This window comes from Bubalus kerabau, chromosome 5 (genome assembly GCF_029407905.1).
Source record: "Bubalus kerabau isolate K-KA32 ecotype Philippines breed swamp buffalo chromosome 5, PCC_UOA_SB_1v2, whole genome shotgun sequence".
Taxonomy (NCBI): domain Eukaryota; kingdom Metazoa; phylum Chordata; class Mammalia; order Artiodactyla; family Bovidae; genus Bubalus; species Bubalus kerabau.
Window position 1 is genome coordinate 60,271,614 of NC_073628.1, and position 19,527 is coordinate 60,291,140.

The 19,527-nt window shown below is 36.9% G+C and overlaps 1 protein-coding gene across 2 annotated transcripts in view; it reads left to right on the forward strand.

Annotated features, from left to right (window-relative positions):
* Window positions 1-19,527, forward strand: part of KCNT2 (potassium sodium-activated channel subfamily T member 2) — a 425,317-nt gene that overhangs the window by 227,085 nt on the left and 178,705 nt on the right. For both annotated transcript variants that reach the window (XM_055581824.1, XM_055581825.1), the window contains exon 13: window positions 15,906-16,014. In XM_055581824.1, the coding sequence (XP_055437799.1) occupies window positions 15,906-16,014 (109 nt within the window). The remainder of the gene's footprint in view (window positions 1-15,905; window positions 16,015-19,527) is intronic.

The window sequence follows — 19,527 nt, forward strand, 5'->3', positions numbered from 1 at the left end:
GATGCCATGATCTTCGTTTTCTGAATGTTGAGCTTTAAGCCAACTTTTTCACTCTCCACTTTCACTTTCATCAAGAGGCTTTTGAGTTCCTCTTCACTTTCTGCCATAAGGGTGGTGTCATCTGCATATCTGAGGTTATTGATATTTCTCCTGGCAATCTTGATTCCAGTTTGTGTTTCTTCCAGTCCAGCATTTCTCATGATGTACTCTGCATATAAGTTAAATAAACAGGGTGACAATATACAGCCTTGACAAACTCCTTTTCCTATTTGGAACCAGTCTGTTGTTCCATGTCCAGTTCTAACTGTTGCTTCCTGACCTGCATACAAATTTCTCAAGAGGCAGATCAGGTGTTCTGATATTCCCATCTCTTGAAGAATTTTCCACAGTTTATTGTGATCCACACAGTCAAAGGCTTTGGCATAGTCAATAAAGCAGAAATAGATGTTTTTCTGGAACTCTCTTGCTTTTTCCATGATCCAGCGGATGTTGGCCATTTGATCTCTGGTTCCTCTGCCTTTTCTAAAACCAGCTTGAACATCAGGAAGTTCACGGTTCACATATTGCTGAAGCCTGGCTTGGAGAATTTTGAGCATTACTTTACTAGCATGTGAGATGAGTGCAGTTGTGCATTAGTTTGAGCATTCTTTGGCATTAAGGATAAAGTAGAAGACAAAGTGATATACTAAAAATATTTACTTAATCCAAAAAGGTAAAAAAAAAACACAAAGATCAAATGAGACAGATAGAAAACAGTGCTATAGTAAATTTAAACCAAAGCATATTAGTAACTGTAAATTATGAATGGACTAGACTCACCACTGAATGGCAGGGATCTTCATACTGAAGAAGTAAAAGGAATACCAAAGAAAGTATTGTCACAGCAATTACACTCAAAATGGAAATGTATGATTATTAATATATTAAAAATAGGAGGATAAAAAGATATACTGTGTGCACAGCTAGTCATACAAAAGCTGGAATGGCTATGTAAGACAGATGAAGAAGACCTAAAGGGCAGGAACTTTTAACAGAGGTAAAGAGAAATATTTTATATTTATTAGAGAATCAGTGAATGAAGAAGACACAACACTACTAAGTGTGTATGCACCTTAAAATGAAATCTCAAAACTTATCAAGTATGAAATAATAGAGGTGGAAGGAAGCATAAAAAAGGACAGTTATTGTTACACATTTCAATATTCCTCTCTCAGTAATTAATAGAACTAATAGAAAGAAAATCATTCAGCTTATAAAAACTTGAACTCATTTAAATCAAGCAGATCTAATCAACATATATTGCATTACACTCAACTGCAGAATATGTGTTCCTTTCAGGTGCATATAGAACACTCAGAGATGGATCATAGGCTGGATCACAAAAGAAATGTCAAGACAGATAATTGGATTTAAAAAAAAATTACAGAATATGTTCTCTGATCAATAATTCAGTTCAGTTGCTTACTTACGTCCAACTCTTGCAACCCCATGGACTGCAGCATGTCAGGCCTCCCTGTAAATTTGAGTAAACTCCAGAGTTTACTCAAACTCATGCCAATTGAGTCAGTGATGCCATCCAACCATCTCATCCTCTGTCATCCCCTTCTCCTGCCTTCAGTCTTTCCTAGCATCAGGTCTTTTCCAATGAGTCAGTTCTTTGCATCAGGTGACCAAAGGATTGAAGTTTCAGCTTCATCAGTCCGTCCAATGAATATTCAGGACTGATTTCCTTTAGGATGGACTGGTTGGATCTCCCTGCAGTCCAAGGGACTCTCAAGAGTCTTCTCCAATACCACAATTCAAAAGCATCAATTCTTCGGTGCTCAGCTTTCTCTGTTGTCCAACTCTCACATCCATACATGACTACTGGAAAAACCATAGCCTTGACTAGACGGACCTTTGTTGGCAAAGTAATGTCTCTGCTTTTTAATATACTGTCTAGGTTGGCCATAGCTTTTCTTCCAAGGAGTAAGCATCTTTTAATTTCATGACTGCAGTGATTTTGGAGCTCAAGAAAATAAAGTCTCTCACTGTTTCCATGGTTTCCCCATCTATTTGCCATGAAGTGATGGGACCAGATGTCACAATCTTAGTTTTCTGAATGTTGAGCTTTAAACCAACTTTTTCACTCTTCTCTTTCACTTTCATCAAGAGGCTCCTTAGTTCTTCTTTGCTTTCTGCCATCAGAGTGGTGTCATCTGCATATCTGAGGTTATTGATATTTCTCCTGGCAATCTTGATTCCACCTTGTTCTTTATCCAGCCCAGCATTTCTCATGATGTACTCTGCATATAAGTTAAATTAAGCAGGGTGACAATATACAGACTTGACATACTCCTTTCCTGATTTGGAACCAGTCCATTGTTCCATGTTCAGTATTAACTGTTGCTTCTTGACCTGCATACAGATTTCTCAGGAGGCAGGTCAGGTGGTCTGGTATTACCATCCCTTTCAGAATTTTCCACAATTTGTTGTGATCCACACAGTCAAAGGCTTTAGCATAATCAATAAAGCAGAAGTAGATGTTTTTCTGGAACTCTCTTACTTTTTCTATGATGCTGGCAATTTGACCTCTGGTTCCTCTGCCTTTTCTACATCCTGCTAGAGCATCATGGAAGTTCATGTACTGTTGAAGCCTGCCTTGTAGAATTTTCAGCATTACTTTGCTAGTGTGTGAGATGAGTGCAGTTATGCGGTAGTTTGAGCATTCTTTGCCATTGTTTTTCTTTGGAATTGGAATGAAAACTGACGTTTTCCAGTCCTGTGGCCACTGCTGAATTTTCCAAATTTGCTGACATATTGAGTGCAGTACTTTCACAGCATCATCTTTTAGGATTTGTAATAGCTCAACTGGAATTCCATCATCTCCACTAGCTTTGTTTTTAGTGATGTTTCCTAAGGCCCACTTAACTTCACTTTCCAGGATGTCTGGCCCTAAGTGAGTGATCACACCATCATGATTATCTGGGTCATGAAGATCTTTTTTGTATAATTCTTCTGTGTATTCTTGCCACCTCTTCTCTTCATAGCAGAACTTAACTAGAAACCAATAATAAACGTTGGCAGAGAATACCCACACATATGAAAATTAAATGATACATTTCTAAATAACCCATGGGTAAAATAGGAATAACAAAGAGATTTAGAAAAATGTTAATTAGAATTGTGATGAAAAATGCAACAATGAACTTCACTGGTGGTTCAGTTGTTAAAACTTTGTAGTTCCACTGCAGAGGACTGTGGTTTGATTCCTACTCCAGAAACTATGATCCCACATGTTGGGTGGCATGGCCAAAAAATGAAAAAAACTTTAAAAATTTGACCTCTTTAAAAATGCAACATTTCAAAATTTGTAGGATGCAGCTCAAGTAGTGCATAAAGAGAGATTCATACCTTTACCTTCTTTTATTACAATAGAAGTATAAATTTGAGTATCAAAGAGGAAGTGGATTCAGCAATTACAGTCTTTAAAAGTGGTTTTTCTAAGTGGAAGCTGAGAAATATAACAGGAACTTTGGGTAATGTCTGACTGAGGAAAGTTTTCTCTGTTTAAGTGGGAAAATTTGTTTTCAGGTTTTTTTATTATTGAAGTATATTTGAATTACAATGTTGTGTTAATTACTGTTATACAGCAAAATGATTCAGTTATATATATATATATATTATATATATATATATATATATATATATAATATATATATAATGACTCAGTGGCAAAGAATCCACCTGCCAGTGCAGGTGACCCAGATTTGATCCCTGGGTCAGGAAGATCCCCTGGAGGAGGAAATGGCAACACCCTCCAGTATTCTTGCCTGGCAAATCCCATGGATAGAGGTGCCTGGTGGGCTACAGTCTGTGGAGTTGCAAAGAATTGGACATGATTGAACATCTAAACAGCATACATACACACACACACACACACACATATATATATTCTGTTTAGTATTATTTTCCATTATAATTTGTCACAGGATTTTGAACATAGTTCCCTGTGCTATAGAGTAGGACCTTGTTCTTCATCTGTCTTAGCAGTTTATACCTGCTAACCCCAAACTCCCAATCCAATGCTCTCTCACTCTGTCCCTCACCCCTCTTCCCCTTGGCAACCAATCTGTTCTCCTGGTCCCTGAGTCTGTTTCAGTCATGTCCCAGCCTTTGTGAACACATGGACTGTAGCCCTCCAGACTCCTCTGTCCATGGAATTCTCTAGGCAATAATACTAGAGTGGGTTGCCATACCCTCCTCCAGGAGATCTTCTAACCCAGGGATCAAACCTGTATCTCCTGCATTGCAGGTGAATTCTTTACTGTTGAGTCTGAGCCACCATGCAAGCCTTTAAGCTTTCAATTGAAAAAAAAAAATAGATTTGTAAGGTGTAGAAAATATATTTTAAAAATCATTGATTAAATGCTGAGATATCTCTCAGGAATTTAAAAATACAAAAGGATTAGGAAATTATTAACAAAAATTATGTATGTCTTAAATATAAAATTGGTTCATGAAACAGAGAAAAAAAGTTTCAGACACTTTAATTTTGAATATCTTGTTCACTCTATCAGTAGATGTGCTCTTAATTTAAACATCTGTTCAAAGCTAAGTCTTTCTCTGAGTCATTATAATGCGGGAAGCATAATTAATTTAGCTTCTGGGTAGTCTTTCTTTTAAGGCTTCCGTGGTGGCTCAGTCTGCCCGCAATGCAGGTGACCTGGTTTTGATCCCTGGGTTGGGAAGATCCCCTGGAGAAGGAAAGGGAAACCCACTCCAGAATTCTTGCCTGGAGAATCCCATTGACAGAGGAGCCTGGTGGGCTACAGTCCATGGGATCACAGAGTCGGACATGACTGAGTGACTAAGTTTCATTTTTGCTTTAGCCTTTCTTTGCTGTGGTGAAAGAATTTGATTTGCTTAGCTGAACTAGGCATATGAATTTTTACTTAGTCTGAAAAAACTTATAATGTTTGCTTTGCTCTTTTAGCTTTATTGGGGGTTTTTTTGACAGTATTGATTTTTAGACTTATTAGAAATAAAAGGAAAAAAGAACTACATCATAATCCCCTCATTGATTCAGTTCAGCTCAGTCATTCAGTCATGTCCAACTCTTTGTGACAGCTCGCCAGGACTCCCTGTACATCACTAACTAACTCCCGCAATCTAACCAAACCCATGTCCATTGAGTCAGTGATGCCATCCAACCATCTCATCCTCTGTTGTCCCCTTCTCCTCCTGCCCTCAATCTTTCCCAGCATCAGGGTCTTTTCAAATGAGTCAGTTCTTCACATCAGGTAGCCAAAGTAGTGGAGTTGCAGCTTCAGCATGAGTCCTATCAATGAACACCCAGGACTGAGCTCCTTTAGGATGGACTGGTTGGACCTCCTTGCAGTCCAAGGGACTCTCAAGAGTCTTTCCAACACTACAGCTCAAAAGCATCAATTCTTCAGAGCTCAGCTTTCTTTATAGTGTAGCTCTTACATCCATACCTGACTAATGGAAAAACCATAGCCTTGACTAGACGGACCTTTGTTGGCAAAATAATGTTTCTGCTTTTTAATATGTTGTCTAGGTTGGCCATAACTTTTCTTCCAAGAGTAAGCGTCTTTTAATTTCATGGCTGCAGTCACCCTCTGCAGTGATTTTGGAGCCCCCAAAATAAAGTCTGCCACTGTTTCCATTGTTTCCCCGCTATTTGCCAGGAAGTGATGGGACCAGATGCCATGATGTTAGTTTTCTTAGTTTTCTCGTTGATTAGCCATCACTAAATATAAATTACAGATTAGAGACCTCTTACATATATTTATGCATACATGTGATATATTTCTCACAACAATCCTGCAAGGAGGTTCTTACTAGCTTCAATTTGTCAATTAATAAACCAAGGCTCAGGTTAGCTATTGTATTTAACCTTCTTAAGAGTATAGGGTTAGTAGTTCACAGACTTATGTTTATACCCTGCTCAGTGTCAAAGAAAAATTGTACTAGACAGAGTTGAACATGCAAGGAAGACTACTAAAGCCTGGGGGAGAGATTGAATTCAACTCCTCTGAATCAAAAGACTGGAGGAGTTTGATGTACTGGGTTGGGGAGCTTGGTCAGTGTGATTAGGTCATCATTTGCTTACTGTTCTGTATGAAAGTTAGGCTCCCTTCTGCCCACAGAGACTGGAGATGGGGAAAATTTCACCTTTGATGATCACATTTCAAAGAGATAGCCCCCAGGTCCTTGAGAAAGACTTTTCTCTGTTGTAAAACTGCTGAGAGGCCAGGGAGAAGATTTACATCTCGAAGGGACAGACAAAGAATATATAATTGAAATTTTTCAAAAGTAAATGCTCTAAGAAAAGAGAGGTCAGGGATCTACAGTTTTGAAGAAACCTGTCAGAAAGTCAAGCATGGGGGAAACTTTAAGGTCATCTTGGTCATCCAACTCCAGAGACCTGAGTTTTTGTAACTCAAAAATAATTAATCTGAGAGCACACTATTAGCTTCTTCCTAAATGTGAAAGGTATTTTTTTTCTGATTATTACATGCATTTTGGAATATTTGAAATCTTAGAATCAAATGCAAATAATCATTGAGCACACAGTAATTTCCCTGTATGACCCTTTCAGACAATATGAAAAAAGAGCTGAAATAAAATATTTGGGATTTCAGGGGAAGAAAAATAATTTTCCTCTAAAATTCTACCTTCTGTGACTGAGAACACCTGTAATGAAAGACAGCTTAACACAAGCAAAACAAACAGAAATTTAATAGCATGTGTACCTCTTGTCCACATGGAAGATACCTAGGAAAACTGAGTAAACCCACCCCTGCACCCCCAAATGCCCAAGTCACCACCTCAAATATTTTCTTCAGCTAGAAACAAAAGAAAGGGGTTGGTAGAAGGAAGGCTAATTCTGGGTAGTTATCCAGAAAAGTACAATAAGCTTATTATGCAGATTTAAGTCTGGTGCCTTCTCTACTGATCAAGTTTCTTGTGATTTGTAATCTTCCTTCTTGGTACAAAGAGAAAGATATCCTTACAAATGAAGATTTCCCTTTTGAATATAAATTTCCCTTACAAAAGGATGAATTGTACTCTGATTTCAGAACTCCTCCTGTGTCTGCTTTTTCTCCAAAATAATCAGCTCAAAATAATCCTTATGCTAAAAAAGCATATTTTGGGTAGCATATTGTGCTACTGTTCACAATTTAAGTTTTTTTTTTTTTTTTAAGTTTGTTTTGTTTTAAGCAGATTCATTTGGGACAGTGAAACACTTTAGCACTTTATCATTCAATTATTGTATTCCCTAGTTATATTCTTTAGAGGGTTTTTTCAGTTTTATTTTGCTGTTTATTCAATCCAGAGGTTAACCTGTTTTCAAAATGATCTGTCTACCAATTTATAAAATCATGGAATTCTAAACTATGACTATTAAACTTGCTAAGACTCCTGGGCTTCACTAGTATAATTTGTATTTTAGTCTCACCAGAAATACCTTTTGGCAAATTCTTGACTAATTCTTCATTGGACTTCAGTTATGTAGTTTCAAGAGAGCCTATCCTTTTTGTGAATCACATTCATTATTATTCACTTGACATTTGTCAATGATTTTTATGAAATTTTGAGACATTTGGACATAACTTTGTTTAAAAAGAATAAATAGATGAGGGAGACTCAAGAGGATTACAGTCTCTAGTTGGATTTGGTGTTAAGGGGTGTGTGCTTAGTCGTTCAGTTGCGTCCGACTCTTTCCAGTCCCATGGTCTATAGTCCACCAGGCTCCTCTGGGGATTCTTCAGGCAAGAATACTGGAGTGGTTTGCCACTTCCTACTCCAGGGGATTTTCCTGACTCTGGAATTGAACCTGCATATCTTATGTCTCCTGCATTGCCAGCAAATTCTTTATCACTAGCACCACCTGTGAATTCCCCAGAACTTGGGAGAGGACTTACATAATGAAAAGGTTTCATTTAAGGGATGTAGTGGGAGAAGGCAATGACACCCCACTCCAGTACTCTTGCCTGGAAAATCCCATGGATGGAGGAGCCTGGTAGGCTGCAGTCCATGGGGTCACTGGGAGTCGGACACGACTGAGCGACTTCACTTTGACTTTTCACTTTCATGCATTGGAGAAGGAAATGGCAACCCACTCCAGTGTTCTTGCCTGGAGAATCCCAGGGACGGGGGAGCCTGGTGGGCTGCCGTCTATGGGGTCGCACAGAGTCGGACACAACTGACACGACTTAGCAGCAGCAGCAGCAAGGGATGTAGTGCTAAGTCGCATCAGTCATGTCTGACTCTGTGCAACCCTATGGACAGTAGCCCACCAGGCTCCTCTGACCACAGGATTCTCTAGGCAAGGATACTGGAGTGGGTTGCCATTTCCTTTTCCATAAGGGATATAGGGCTTTGGCTAAATGACTGGCACTCATACCAACAAGCACTAGAAAACAATATAGAATTTCAGCTCTGAGAAGAACAGTTCCAAATAGATGCTCTCTCTCTAAGTAAAGAGAAAGTAAGCATGTGAATTGACTCCAGTTACCTTGTTGCTCAGTCCCCAGGTTTCCAGTAACATTCTCAGAACGTTGTATCTAGAATTTCTCACAGGCAGTCAGGATTTTGCCAGTACATGTCTGTGAGAATTAGTATACTCTCAGAAATCCAAAATTAGGATTACAGTTCCTGAGAGGTCATTGTAAAGATCAGGGGAGTACAAATAACCTTAAAACTGGAATCCAGGATAATGTTTTGGTCCATCAAAAAACAAAATACAACCCAGCACATTTGAAGATTTAATTGGTTTTGATAGGTGATTCATGAATTGGAAAGCATCCATCTAGCAACTAGAAGGGAGCTCTGATGAATGATAGAAAAAATGAAGGATTTTATAGAAAGGAGAGTGGATCCAGAAACTCATTAGCAAAGGAAAGAGAGGAATATTTTGATCCAGAAGCAAGGATCTTACCTTGCAGATTACTTCCTCTTCCTGTGGGGGTAGGAGCAGGGCCCAAGAGACTTCTTACTTCATTGCTGCTGACCAAGAAATTCCAAACTGTTTGATTAAGATTACACTTCTGGTGAAGGTCATAAGTGCTGTCTGGTTAGGTATTAAATCTAGGATTGGCGTGGTGGGCTTTAGCACATCACCAAGTGATACCATCTTGAGCCTGTGGTTTTCCTCTTTAATGGGCCCCATACATAATATAAAACTTTTCTGTTTAAAAATGGCAGGAAGATAAAATTATACTAACAGTCCTCTGAGTTTTGATATAAAGGTCCAGAATGCTAAGCTGAGGCTCCTTTAATAAATCTTTCCTCTGATGCAGATTATTTTTGAAGACTGAGTTATTGCTGAGCCTATGCTATGCTATGCTAAGTCACTTCAGTCGTGCTCGACTCTGTGTGACCCCATAGACGGCAGCCCACCAGGCTCCCCCATCCCCAGGATTCTCCAGGCAAGAACACTGGAGTGGGTTGCCATTTCCTTCTCCAATGCATCTAAGTGAAAAGTGAAAGTGAAGTCACTCAGTCGTGTCTGACTCTTAGTGACCCCATGGACTGCAGCCTACCAGGCTCCTCCATCCATGGGATTTTCCAGGCAAGAGGACTGGAGTGGGGTGCCATTGTCTTCTCCGGCTGAGCCTATAGGTATTTGATTAAAACACAGTGGCTTGATCATTTGCTTTCTAGTAACCTGTTAGTCTAAAAGGGCAGCAACATATTTTAAAGTTATTGTATCTTAGGGGTTTTGGTTATATGTTTTGTTTTCAACTATTTTATTTTAGAGGGCTTCCCTGGTGCCTCGGTGGTAAAGAATCTTCTTGCCAATGTAGGAAACATGGGTTTTCTCCTTGGGTCAGAAAGATCCCCTGGAGAAGGAAATGGCAACCCACTCCAGTATTCTTGCCTGGAAAATCCGTTGGACAGAGGAGTCTGACGGGCTCCCATCCATGGGGTTGCAAAAGAGTGACATGACTTAGCAACTAAAAACACCACCATTTTATTGAAGAAAATTCTGACTTACTTTTGTATGTATAAGTATATATCAAATTTGAACCCTGCTTCTCTAAAGGTATCAGTTGCAAGTAATTTCAATGAAATTTTGTAGTTTCCTTGTTTAGTCGCTTAATTGTATTTGACTCTTTTAAGAGCCTATGGAATATAGCCTGATAGGCTTCTCTGTCCATGGGATTTCCCAAGCAAGGATACTGGAGTGGGTTGCATTTCCTTAATTCAGTCATAAAATCAAACTAACTAATGGTAGATAATATATGCTATAGATACTTTGTGTTGTAATTGAATTTCATCTCTTACATTATAGAAACCTATATATGTAGTCCAATCTTACAGTTTATAAGACAACCTAATTGTGAACAAGACGGACCATTTTACTCAGGTGCTTTTAAGTTTAATATAATGCAGTCTTTACTTTGTTTTCTGTGCATTTGTAATTCTAAATGCAAGAATTACTTTTAGCAAGAATTTTTTATAAACTAACACATTCTAGTGTTTCTAGGAAAGATTTGTTCTCCAATTTGCTGCAAAACTTTTTACTCTCTCTAATAAATCTTTTGTCTTTATTCAGTTGCCTATAAATATTTATTTACAAATATTATTTTAAGTTTCATGACTTCCTTTTGTGTCATCTTAAATAATGTCCAATAGATAAATTAGCAAAGCATACTTAAAATAGTAAAACAAAAAAAAAGTCTATCATTTTCTAACCGTTACAAATATATTTTCTTAGATTTTATTATTGGAAAAGTCCTTTATATCACCTTTTTGAAGGATTTTTCTCTATACATAAAATTCTGGTTTCACAGTTTGTTTTATTTCCTCCTCATTCTAAACTTTAGTTTGTTATTTCTTTGTCACCTGATTTCCATAATTTTGATGAGAATCTTTGGTCCTATGACTGTTTTTCTTTGGCTGCTTTCAAGATAGTATCTGTATCTTTGATTTTCAACAGTTTGACTGCAGTGTTCTTAGGTGTGGTTATCATTTTGTTTACATAGTTTGGTCTTTGCTGCATTCCTTAAATTCTAACTTTGTGTCTCATAAAATTGAGCCATTTCTGACCATTATTTCTTCAGATAATTTTCTGCTCTAATTTATCTTTTATTTCTTCCCTGGGAATCCAATTACATTACTTAAGATGTTTTCACATTTGTTCCCAAAGTCCCTGAACTCTGTTCCTTTTCCTGTTTCTTTTTTCTTTGTTTTTCAAATTGGATAAATTCTACTGATCTGTGGTCATGTTCATTGACTCTTTCCTCTCACTTTCATCTATTTCATGATCCATCCGGTGAATATTTTTCAGATATTTTAGTTTTCTATCTAATTTTTAAAATATTTTCTGTTACTCTACTGATTTTCTTCTCTGATTATTAGAAGCATTATTTTCCTTCACCTCACTGATTACAGGAGCTGCTTTAATCTTTGCCTAATCATCTTTACATTGATCATCTATATGCTAGCAGCTCTTGGGTATTGTTTATTTGTTTCCCATGAAAATACGTCACATTTTTCTGCCACTTCACATACTCAGTAATTTTGTATTGTATTCTGTTTATCATGCTTTGGGGTGAAGCCTTGGATTCTCTTGTTCTCCTCTAACAATATTGCTATTCTTGTTCTAGCAAGAAGTTAATTTGATTCAACTCAAAAGGCAAACTCGATCACCCTTGCTGTTGGCAGTGATTCAAATCTTAGTTCAGATTGCGTTTATTCTGCCCTATGCATACGCCGTTCAGGTGTCAGCCAACGTGTAAATTTATACACACAATTTTTAGTTTCTTTTCTCTGTCTCTTCTGGGATTTCCCAGTCAGCCAGAGCAATGTTTAACCAAATACCTTGGCACACTATGAACTGGTCAAGTTGATTCATGAAATTAACTACCACACCATTTTCAGCTCATTGTTACCTTCTGGAAGGCACACATTGCTCACCTAAAGAATTCTCATTTTCTATTCATTAACTTTCATGTGACTTAAAGTTACAAACCATTGATTACAGTTTATTCTTTTTGCACAGATAGTCCCTCAAATCTACTTGTATTTTTAATCTTCTGTTTCCCTAATAGTGGTGTCAAATAAAACTTGCTATGATGATGAAAATCCTCTGTATTCTATATCTCCACTATTCTAATATAGATTGAATTTGTTGTATGTTGCTTTGAACTCTTGACATGTAGCTAGTGTGATAAAGGACTTTAATTATTGATTTTAATTAATTTTACTAAATTTTAAGTTTAAAGAGCCACATGTGGCTAGCGGCTATTACACAGACAGTGCTACACTTATTATGTGCATGTCCTCTTTGAAAACAATATATATTCAAGTCTTCTGTCCCTTTTTTATTCAGCTTGTTTGGTTTTTGGTGTTGGATTGTATGGACTGTTTATAGGTTTTGGATATCAACCTTCCTGGTCATATAATTTGCAAATACTTTCTCCCATTCTGTAGTTTATCTTTTCATTTTGCCAATGGTTTCCTTTGCTGTGCAAAAGCTTTTAAGTTTAGGTCCCATTTGTTTGTTTTTGCTTTTATTTCATTCACTTTAGGAAATAGATCCAAAACAATTACTACAGTTTATTGTCAAAGAATGTTTTGCCTATGTTTTTGTTCAGGAGTGTTATGGTTGCTGATCTTCCATTTAGGTCTTAATCCATTTTGAGCTTATTTTTGTGTTTAGTGGTAGAGAATGTTCCAATTTCATTCTTTTAAATGTAACTATCCAGTTTTCCCAGCACTACTTGTTGAAGAGACTGTCTTTTATCCTTTGTATATATTTTCCCCCTTTGATGTCTATTAATTGACCATATGTATGTGAGTTTATCTCTTGTATCTCTATTCTGTTCCATTAATCTATGAGTCTGTTTTTGTGCCAGTACTGTACTGGTTTGATTACTCTAGTTTGTAGTATAATCTGAAGACAGAGAGTGTGATTCCTCCAGTTTTGTTTTTCTTTCTCAAGATAGTCTTGAATATTTGGGGTCATTTGTATTCATGCAAATTTTAAAGTTATTTATTCTAGCTTTGTGAAAATGCCATTGGTATTTTGATAGGGGTTGCACTGAATCTATAGATTGCTTTGGAGATTACAGTCATTTTAATAATATTAATTCTTCCAATCTGAGAATACAATATATCTTTTCATCTGTATGATTTACACTTTCTTTCATCAGCATCGTGTAGTTTTCAGAGCACAAGTCTTTTACCTTCTTAGGGAGGTTTATTCCTAGATATTTTATTCCTTTTGATGTGATGATAAATCTTGTCTTTCTGATATTTTGTTATTAGTGTATAGAAAAGCAACAGATATCTGTATATTAATTTTGTATCCTGAAACATTATTAGATTCATTGATGAGCTAGAGTCATTTTCTGCTGGCATCTTTAGGATTTTCTATGTAAAGTATCAGGTTATTTGCAAACAGTAAGTTTTGCCACTTTATTTCCAATTTGGTTTCTTTTATTTTGTTTTCTCGTCTTATTTCTTTGGCTAGAGAGTATGCAGATAGCCAACAGCAGCATGAAAAGTTATTCAGTAACACTGATCATCAGGGAAATGCAATCAAAATCACAATAAGATATCACCCACACCTGTCAGAATGGCTATTATCAAAAAGAATATAAATAATAATTGTTGGCGAGGATGTGAAAAAAAAATGGAATCCTTGTACATTGTTGGTGGGAATGTAAATTGGTGCAGCCACTGTCAAAAACAGTATGAAAGTTTCTCAAAAAACTAAAAATAGAAGTACCATATGACCTAGCAGTTTCACTCCTGGGTATATATATATCTGAAAGAAACAAAAACACTAATTGAAGATTACACCTGCATCCCACTTTTCATAAAAGCATTATTTATAATTGCCAGGATATAGAGCACCCAAGTATCTAACAAAAAATGAAAAGATAAAGAAGATGTGGTGTATGTATATATATATATATATATACACACACACAGACATAATGAAAAGATGAAAATTTGTCATAAAAAGAATGAAAATTTACCTTTTGCAACAACATAGATGGACTTGGAGGGTATTGTACTCAGTAAATAAGTCAAACAAAGACAAATACTTTATGATATCATTATATATGGAATCTAAATAATACAACAAGCTAGTGAATATAACAAAAAAAGAGAATAATATTTATTGAGAATAAGGTAGGGTTACCAGTAGGGAGAGGCAGTGAAGGAGGGGCAATTTCAGGGTAGGGTTAAGAAGTACAAGCTATTAGGTATAAAATAAGCTACAAGGATATATATACAGGCAATATAGTCAATGTCTCATAATAACTATAGATGAGATACAAACCTTTAAAAATTGTGACTCACTATATTTTACACTTGTAACTTGCATAATGTTGTATATCAACTATACTTCAGTAAAAAAGTAAATAAATAGAATGTATCTAACTTTAGTGAATTTTTCTAATACAGTTATCCCTTTGTATCTGACAGTTCTGCATCCTTGGATTCAACTAAGTTTGGATCAAAATATTTGAAAAAGAAATTCCAGAAATTTTCAAAAAGCAAAACTTGAATTTACTGGCTGGCAGCAACTATTAACATTGTATTTACATTGTACTAAATATTATAAGTGATCTAGAGATGATTCAAAGTATTTGGGAGGTGGTACATAGGTTATATGCAAATTGTTGTTGTTCAGTGACTAACTTGTGTCTGACTCTTTGCGATCCCATGAATTGCAGCATGTCAGGCTTCCCTGTCCTTCACTACCTCCTAGAGTGTTCTCAAACTCCTGTCCATTGAGTCAGTGATGCTGTCTAACCAACTCATCCTCAGCTGCCCTCTTCTCCTGCCTTCAATATTCCCAGCAAGGTCTTTTGCGATGAGTCAGCTCTTTGCATCAGGCAGCCAAAGTATTGGCATTTCAGCATCAGTCCTTCCAATGAGTATTCAGGGTTGATTTCCTTTAGGAAATACTGTACCATTTTACATGAAGAACTTGAGCATCCTCATATTTTGTTATGCATAGAGAGTCCTGGAAACTGAAGGACAGTTGTAATTTGCTTTGATTTATTCAATTAAATCAAGCTGATTTATTCAGTTAAATCAGTTATGGGGTGATACTATATGTAAGATTTCATGGTAAGCATGATATTCACTTCCTTTCTCAATCTTAGCATTTCTTAAAAAAAAAAACAACTTTTCTGTTACTTTTTTAATATCTGAAAGTTATTGATTTCTTCCAATACACACAAAGTCAAAATTCTTTTATCTTTACTACCATATAGTAAAAAGTAAACTAATGTGTTCTCACAAATGGTCTCTGCAGTCATTGCCCTTTTACAGTCTATGTTAAAATTATTTTACGTCCATCTTTTTCCCATGGAAATTGTTATTACAAACTCAATTTTGCCACATTTCTGGTTTCTACCCCTTAATTATTTTCTGGGAAAATTATTTTTATCCTTGTCAAAGGCATTCCTCTTAATCTCTGCTAATTTCTAAGTGTTGACAATTAGTACTAATTGAATTATGTATTGTTGATCTCTTTTATAGAAATTGGGCTTCTCTTGTAACTCAGTTGGTAAAGAATCTGCCTGCAGTGCAGGAGACCCAGTTTTAATTCTTGGGTCTGGAAGATACCCTGGAGAAGGAAATTGCAACCCACTTCATTATTCTTGCCTGGAAAATCCCATAGACAGGGGAGCCTGGTGGGCTACAATTCATGGGATTGCAAGAATCAGACATGACTTAGTGACTAAACCACCACCATAAAATTAGCAAGTTATCTTATCTTTAATAGTAAGAACTCTCAATGAATGATTTCATATGCTTAGGTTTAAACTGTAGATGTGACCATTTCACACACTGATTGACAAATTTTACTTAATATTATAACACTTTCAGTTCATCTCATGATATTTTGGGTTTTATCATTTCAGGATCACCAAACAATTTTAAGAGCATGGGCTGTAAAAGATTTTGCTCCAAATTGCCCTTTGTATGTCCAGATCTTAAAGCCTGAAAATAAATTCCATATCAAATTTGCTGGTAAGTTTGACCTCAAATGAGATCCTTTAAACCTTTCCTCAAATTCTTATTGTCATTGTAAGAGTTATGCTTCTGAAGTTAGTGGTAGTTAATTATATCCATGTTTCTGTAAAACAGGATTTATTTTTTATCATCTACTTGTTATAAGAGAATTAATTCACTTTAAAATGTGAATCTTTGTGGTAAGTCCTTACTTTTTTATATAACTTGGTGATTTTGGTAACTGAACTTGCTGAACATTCTAGTAAGCTTAATTAGATTAGCTCTGATAGTTGAGTATGAAATATAGACACAAGTTTTAAATGTTACATAGATAGATAGATAGATAGATAACACTTTGCTATACGTTATTTTATATACATATAAACTTACCATAGAATAGAATAATATAATGTATTCAGGTAATTTAAATAGATTTAATTTGAGGGTAGATATTGAAAACAATTCAAGAAAAAGATACACGTGAATTTTTCATACAAGTGCTGCTTTTAAAATAATTATCCACATGAGATTATGCTTTAAACTATTAGAAAATTGAACAATAAAATGGTACTGTATCATTTCCTAAGTGCTTCTGGAGGAACTAATTTTGATCCAGAGATAATTTATGTACTTTTTTTTCTCTTCAAATATAAGAAACTTTTTTTTGGATAAAATTTAACCTTAAAGGTTTAAAACGTCAAAAGTCTTTAAAAAGTAAATCATTTTAAGTATGTATTTGCAAAATGTATTTCCTTCAGAAGATTCACACATCTTACAATGCTTATCTATTACTGTATGATATTTAAATGCAATTTTATAAACACTGGGTTTCCTGGTGGCTCAGATGGTAAAGAATCTGCCTTCAATGCAGGAGACCCAGGTTCAATACCTGGGTCAGGAAGATCCCCCTGGAGAAGGGAATGGCTGTCCACTCCACTATTCTTGCCTTGAGAATTCCATGGATCATGGAGCTTGGCTGGCCACAGTCCATAGGATCGCAGAGAGTCAGACACGACTGAGTGACTAACACTTATAAACACTAAGAAGTTTTAAAGTAGTGATAAGAGTACCATGAAATTATTGCTATTCAATTTGTTCTGAGTCATCTTTTAGTCTTCCTACTAATGACATCATTTTTTTCTAAAGAAGTATCGGAAGTAAAGCAATGACTCAACTTTGGTGGCATTTTCTTTTCAGTTCAGTTCAGTTCAGTTCAGTCGCTCAGTCATGTCTGACTCTTTGCGACCCCATGAATTGCAGCGTGCCAGGCCTCCCTGTCCATTACCAACTCCCGGAGTTCACTCAAGCTCATGTCCATCGAGTCAGTGATGCCATCCAACCATCTCATCCTCTGTCGTCCCCTTCTCCTCCTGCCCCCAATCCCTTCCAGCATCAAGGTCTTTTCCAATGACTCAACTCTTTGTATGAGGTGGCCAAAGTATTGGAGTTTCAGCTTTAGCATCAGTCCTTCCAAAGAATACCCAGGACTGATCTCCTTTAGAATGGACTGGTTGGATCTCCTTGCAGTCTAAGGGACTCTCAAGAGTCTTCTCCAATACCACAGTTCAACAGTTAAAATAAATAAATTTAAATTAAAAAAAAAAAAGCATCAATTCTTTGGTGCTCAGCTTTCTTCACAGTCCAACTCTCACATCCATACATGACCACAGGAAAAACCATAGCCTTGACTAGACGAACCTTTGTTGGCAAAGTAATGTCTCTGCTTTTGAATATGCTATCTAGGTTGGTCATAACTTTCCTTCCAAGGAGTAAGCGTCTTTTAATTTCATGGCTGCAATCGCCATCTGCAGTGATTTTGGAGCCCCCCAAAATAAAGTGTGACACTGTTTCCACTGTTTCCCCATCTATTTCCCATGAAGTGATGGGACCAGATGCCATGATCTTCGTTTTCTGAATGTTGAGCTTTAAGCCAACTTTTTCACTCTCCCCTTTCACTTTCATCAAGAGGCTTTTTAGTTCCTCTTCACTTTCTGCCATAAGGGTGGCGTCATCTGCATATCTGAGGTTATTGATATTTCTGCCAGCAATCTTGATTCCAGCTTGTGTTTCTTCCAGCCAAGCATTTCTCATGATGTACTCTGCATATAAGTTAAATAAGCAGGGTGGCAATATACAACCTTGATGTACTCCTTTTCCTATTTGGAACCAGTCTATTGTTTCATGTCCAGTTCTAACTGTTGCTTCCTGACCTGCATACAGATTTCTCAAGAGGCAGATCAGGTGGTCTGGTATTCCTATCTCTTTCATAATTTTCCACAGTTTATTGTGATTCCCACAGTCAAAGGCTTTGGCATAGTCGATAAAGCAGAAATATATGTTTTTCTGGAACTCTCTTCCTTTATTCATGATCCAGCGGATGTTGGCACTTTCATCTCTGGTGGCATTTTAGAATCTGTTTTAAAGAATATTTTTAAAGGACTAATGAGAGATTCTGAGCATGTAAATGATTTTGGATGGTACCAGGGCTTCTTTAAACCTGTTTCCTAAATCAAAAATTAAAAACAACAGGGGGTGGGCCCACACTGAAGCTGAAGTGTCTTGGTCTCCCAGCTGGTTCCCAGGGGTGGGCAGGGCAAACAGACCAGAGGGGGAGGCCTGAGCAGGGAAGACGAGGAAGATGAGGAGGTCTGCTGGAGGACAAGGGTGCACCCCGGGCCTCTTGCCAGAGTAGCCCCAGTGGTGGGAGCCAGACAGTCGGCCCAGCTGAGAAGGAGGATCACCAGGCAGTGAACAGCAGAGGAGGAGGTGCTCATAGCTGGGAGCAGAGCAGAGATTTGGAACTTCAGACATCACATTTCTTACCTCATGATGGAAAGTGTGTAAATTAAATGTCAGGAGGAAACCAGGCTGTAGAAATTTAATCCAGTCAGTGTACCTCCAACCCTACAGCTGAACTCATCCTTGTCAGAGATCAAGCCCTGAGCCTTTGGAGTAAGAGCACTGACTCCAGTACCCTACACTACCAGAGAACTGACCCTAGGGAGTATCAAATACTAAGAACTCACACAAAAGAAACCACTTGAATACAAGGCCCAATATCACCCCACCACCAGTAGCACCCTGTGCAGGAAACCTCATCTAAACAACAAACAAAACAAAAATACAAACCCAATCATCAACAGACAGGATTATCACCTCACTCAGCCTTGCCCATCAGAGGAAAAACAAACAAACAAAAAAACTCAGCACAAATCTTTCCCTATGCAAAGCTTACACAAACCACTGGGACCAACCTTAGGAGGGCAGAAAACAAAAAGAAGAAAGAATTCAGCCTTGAGGCTTGGGAAAAGGAGACCTCAACCACAATACACTAAAATAATAATAATAATAAAAAGGCAGAGAAATACTACACAAATGAAGAAACAAACTAGAAACACAGAAGTCCAAATAAATGAAGAGGAAACAGGTACATTACCTAAAAAAAATTCAGAATAATGATAGTAAAGATGATCAAAAACCTTGAAAACAGAATGGAGAAAATGCAAGAATCAATTAACAAAGACCTAGAAG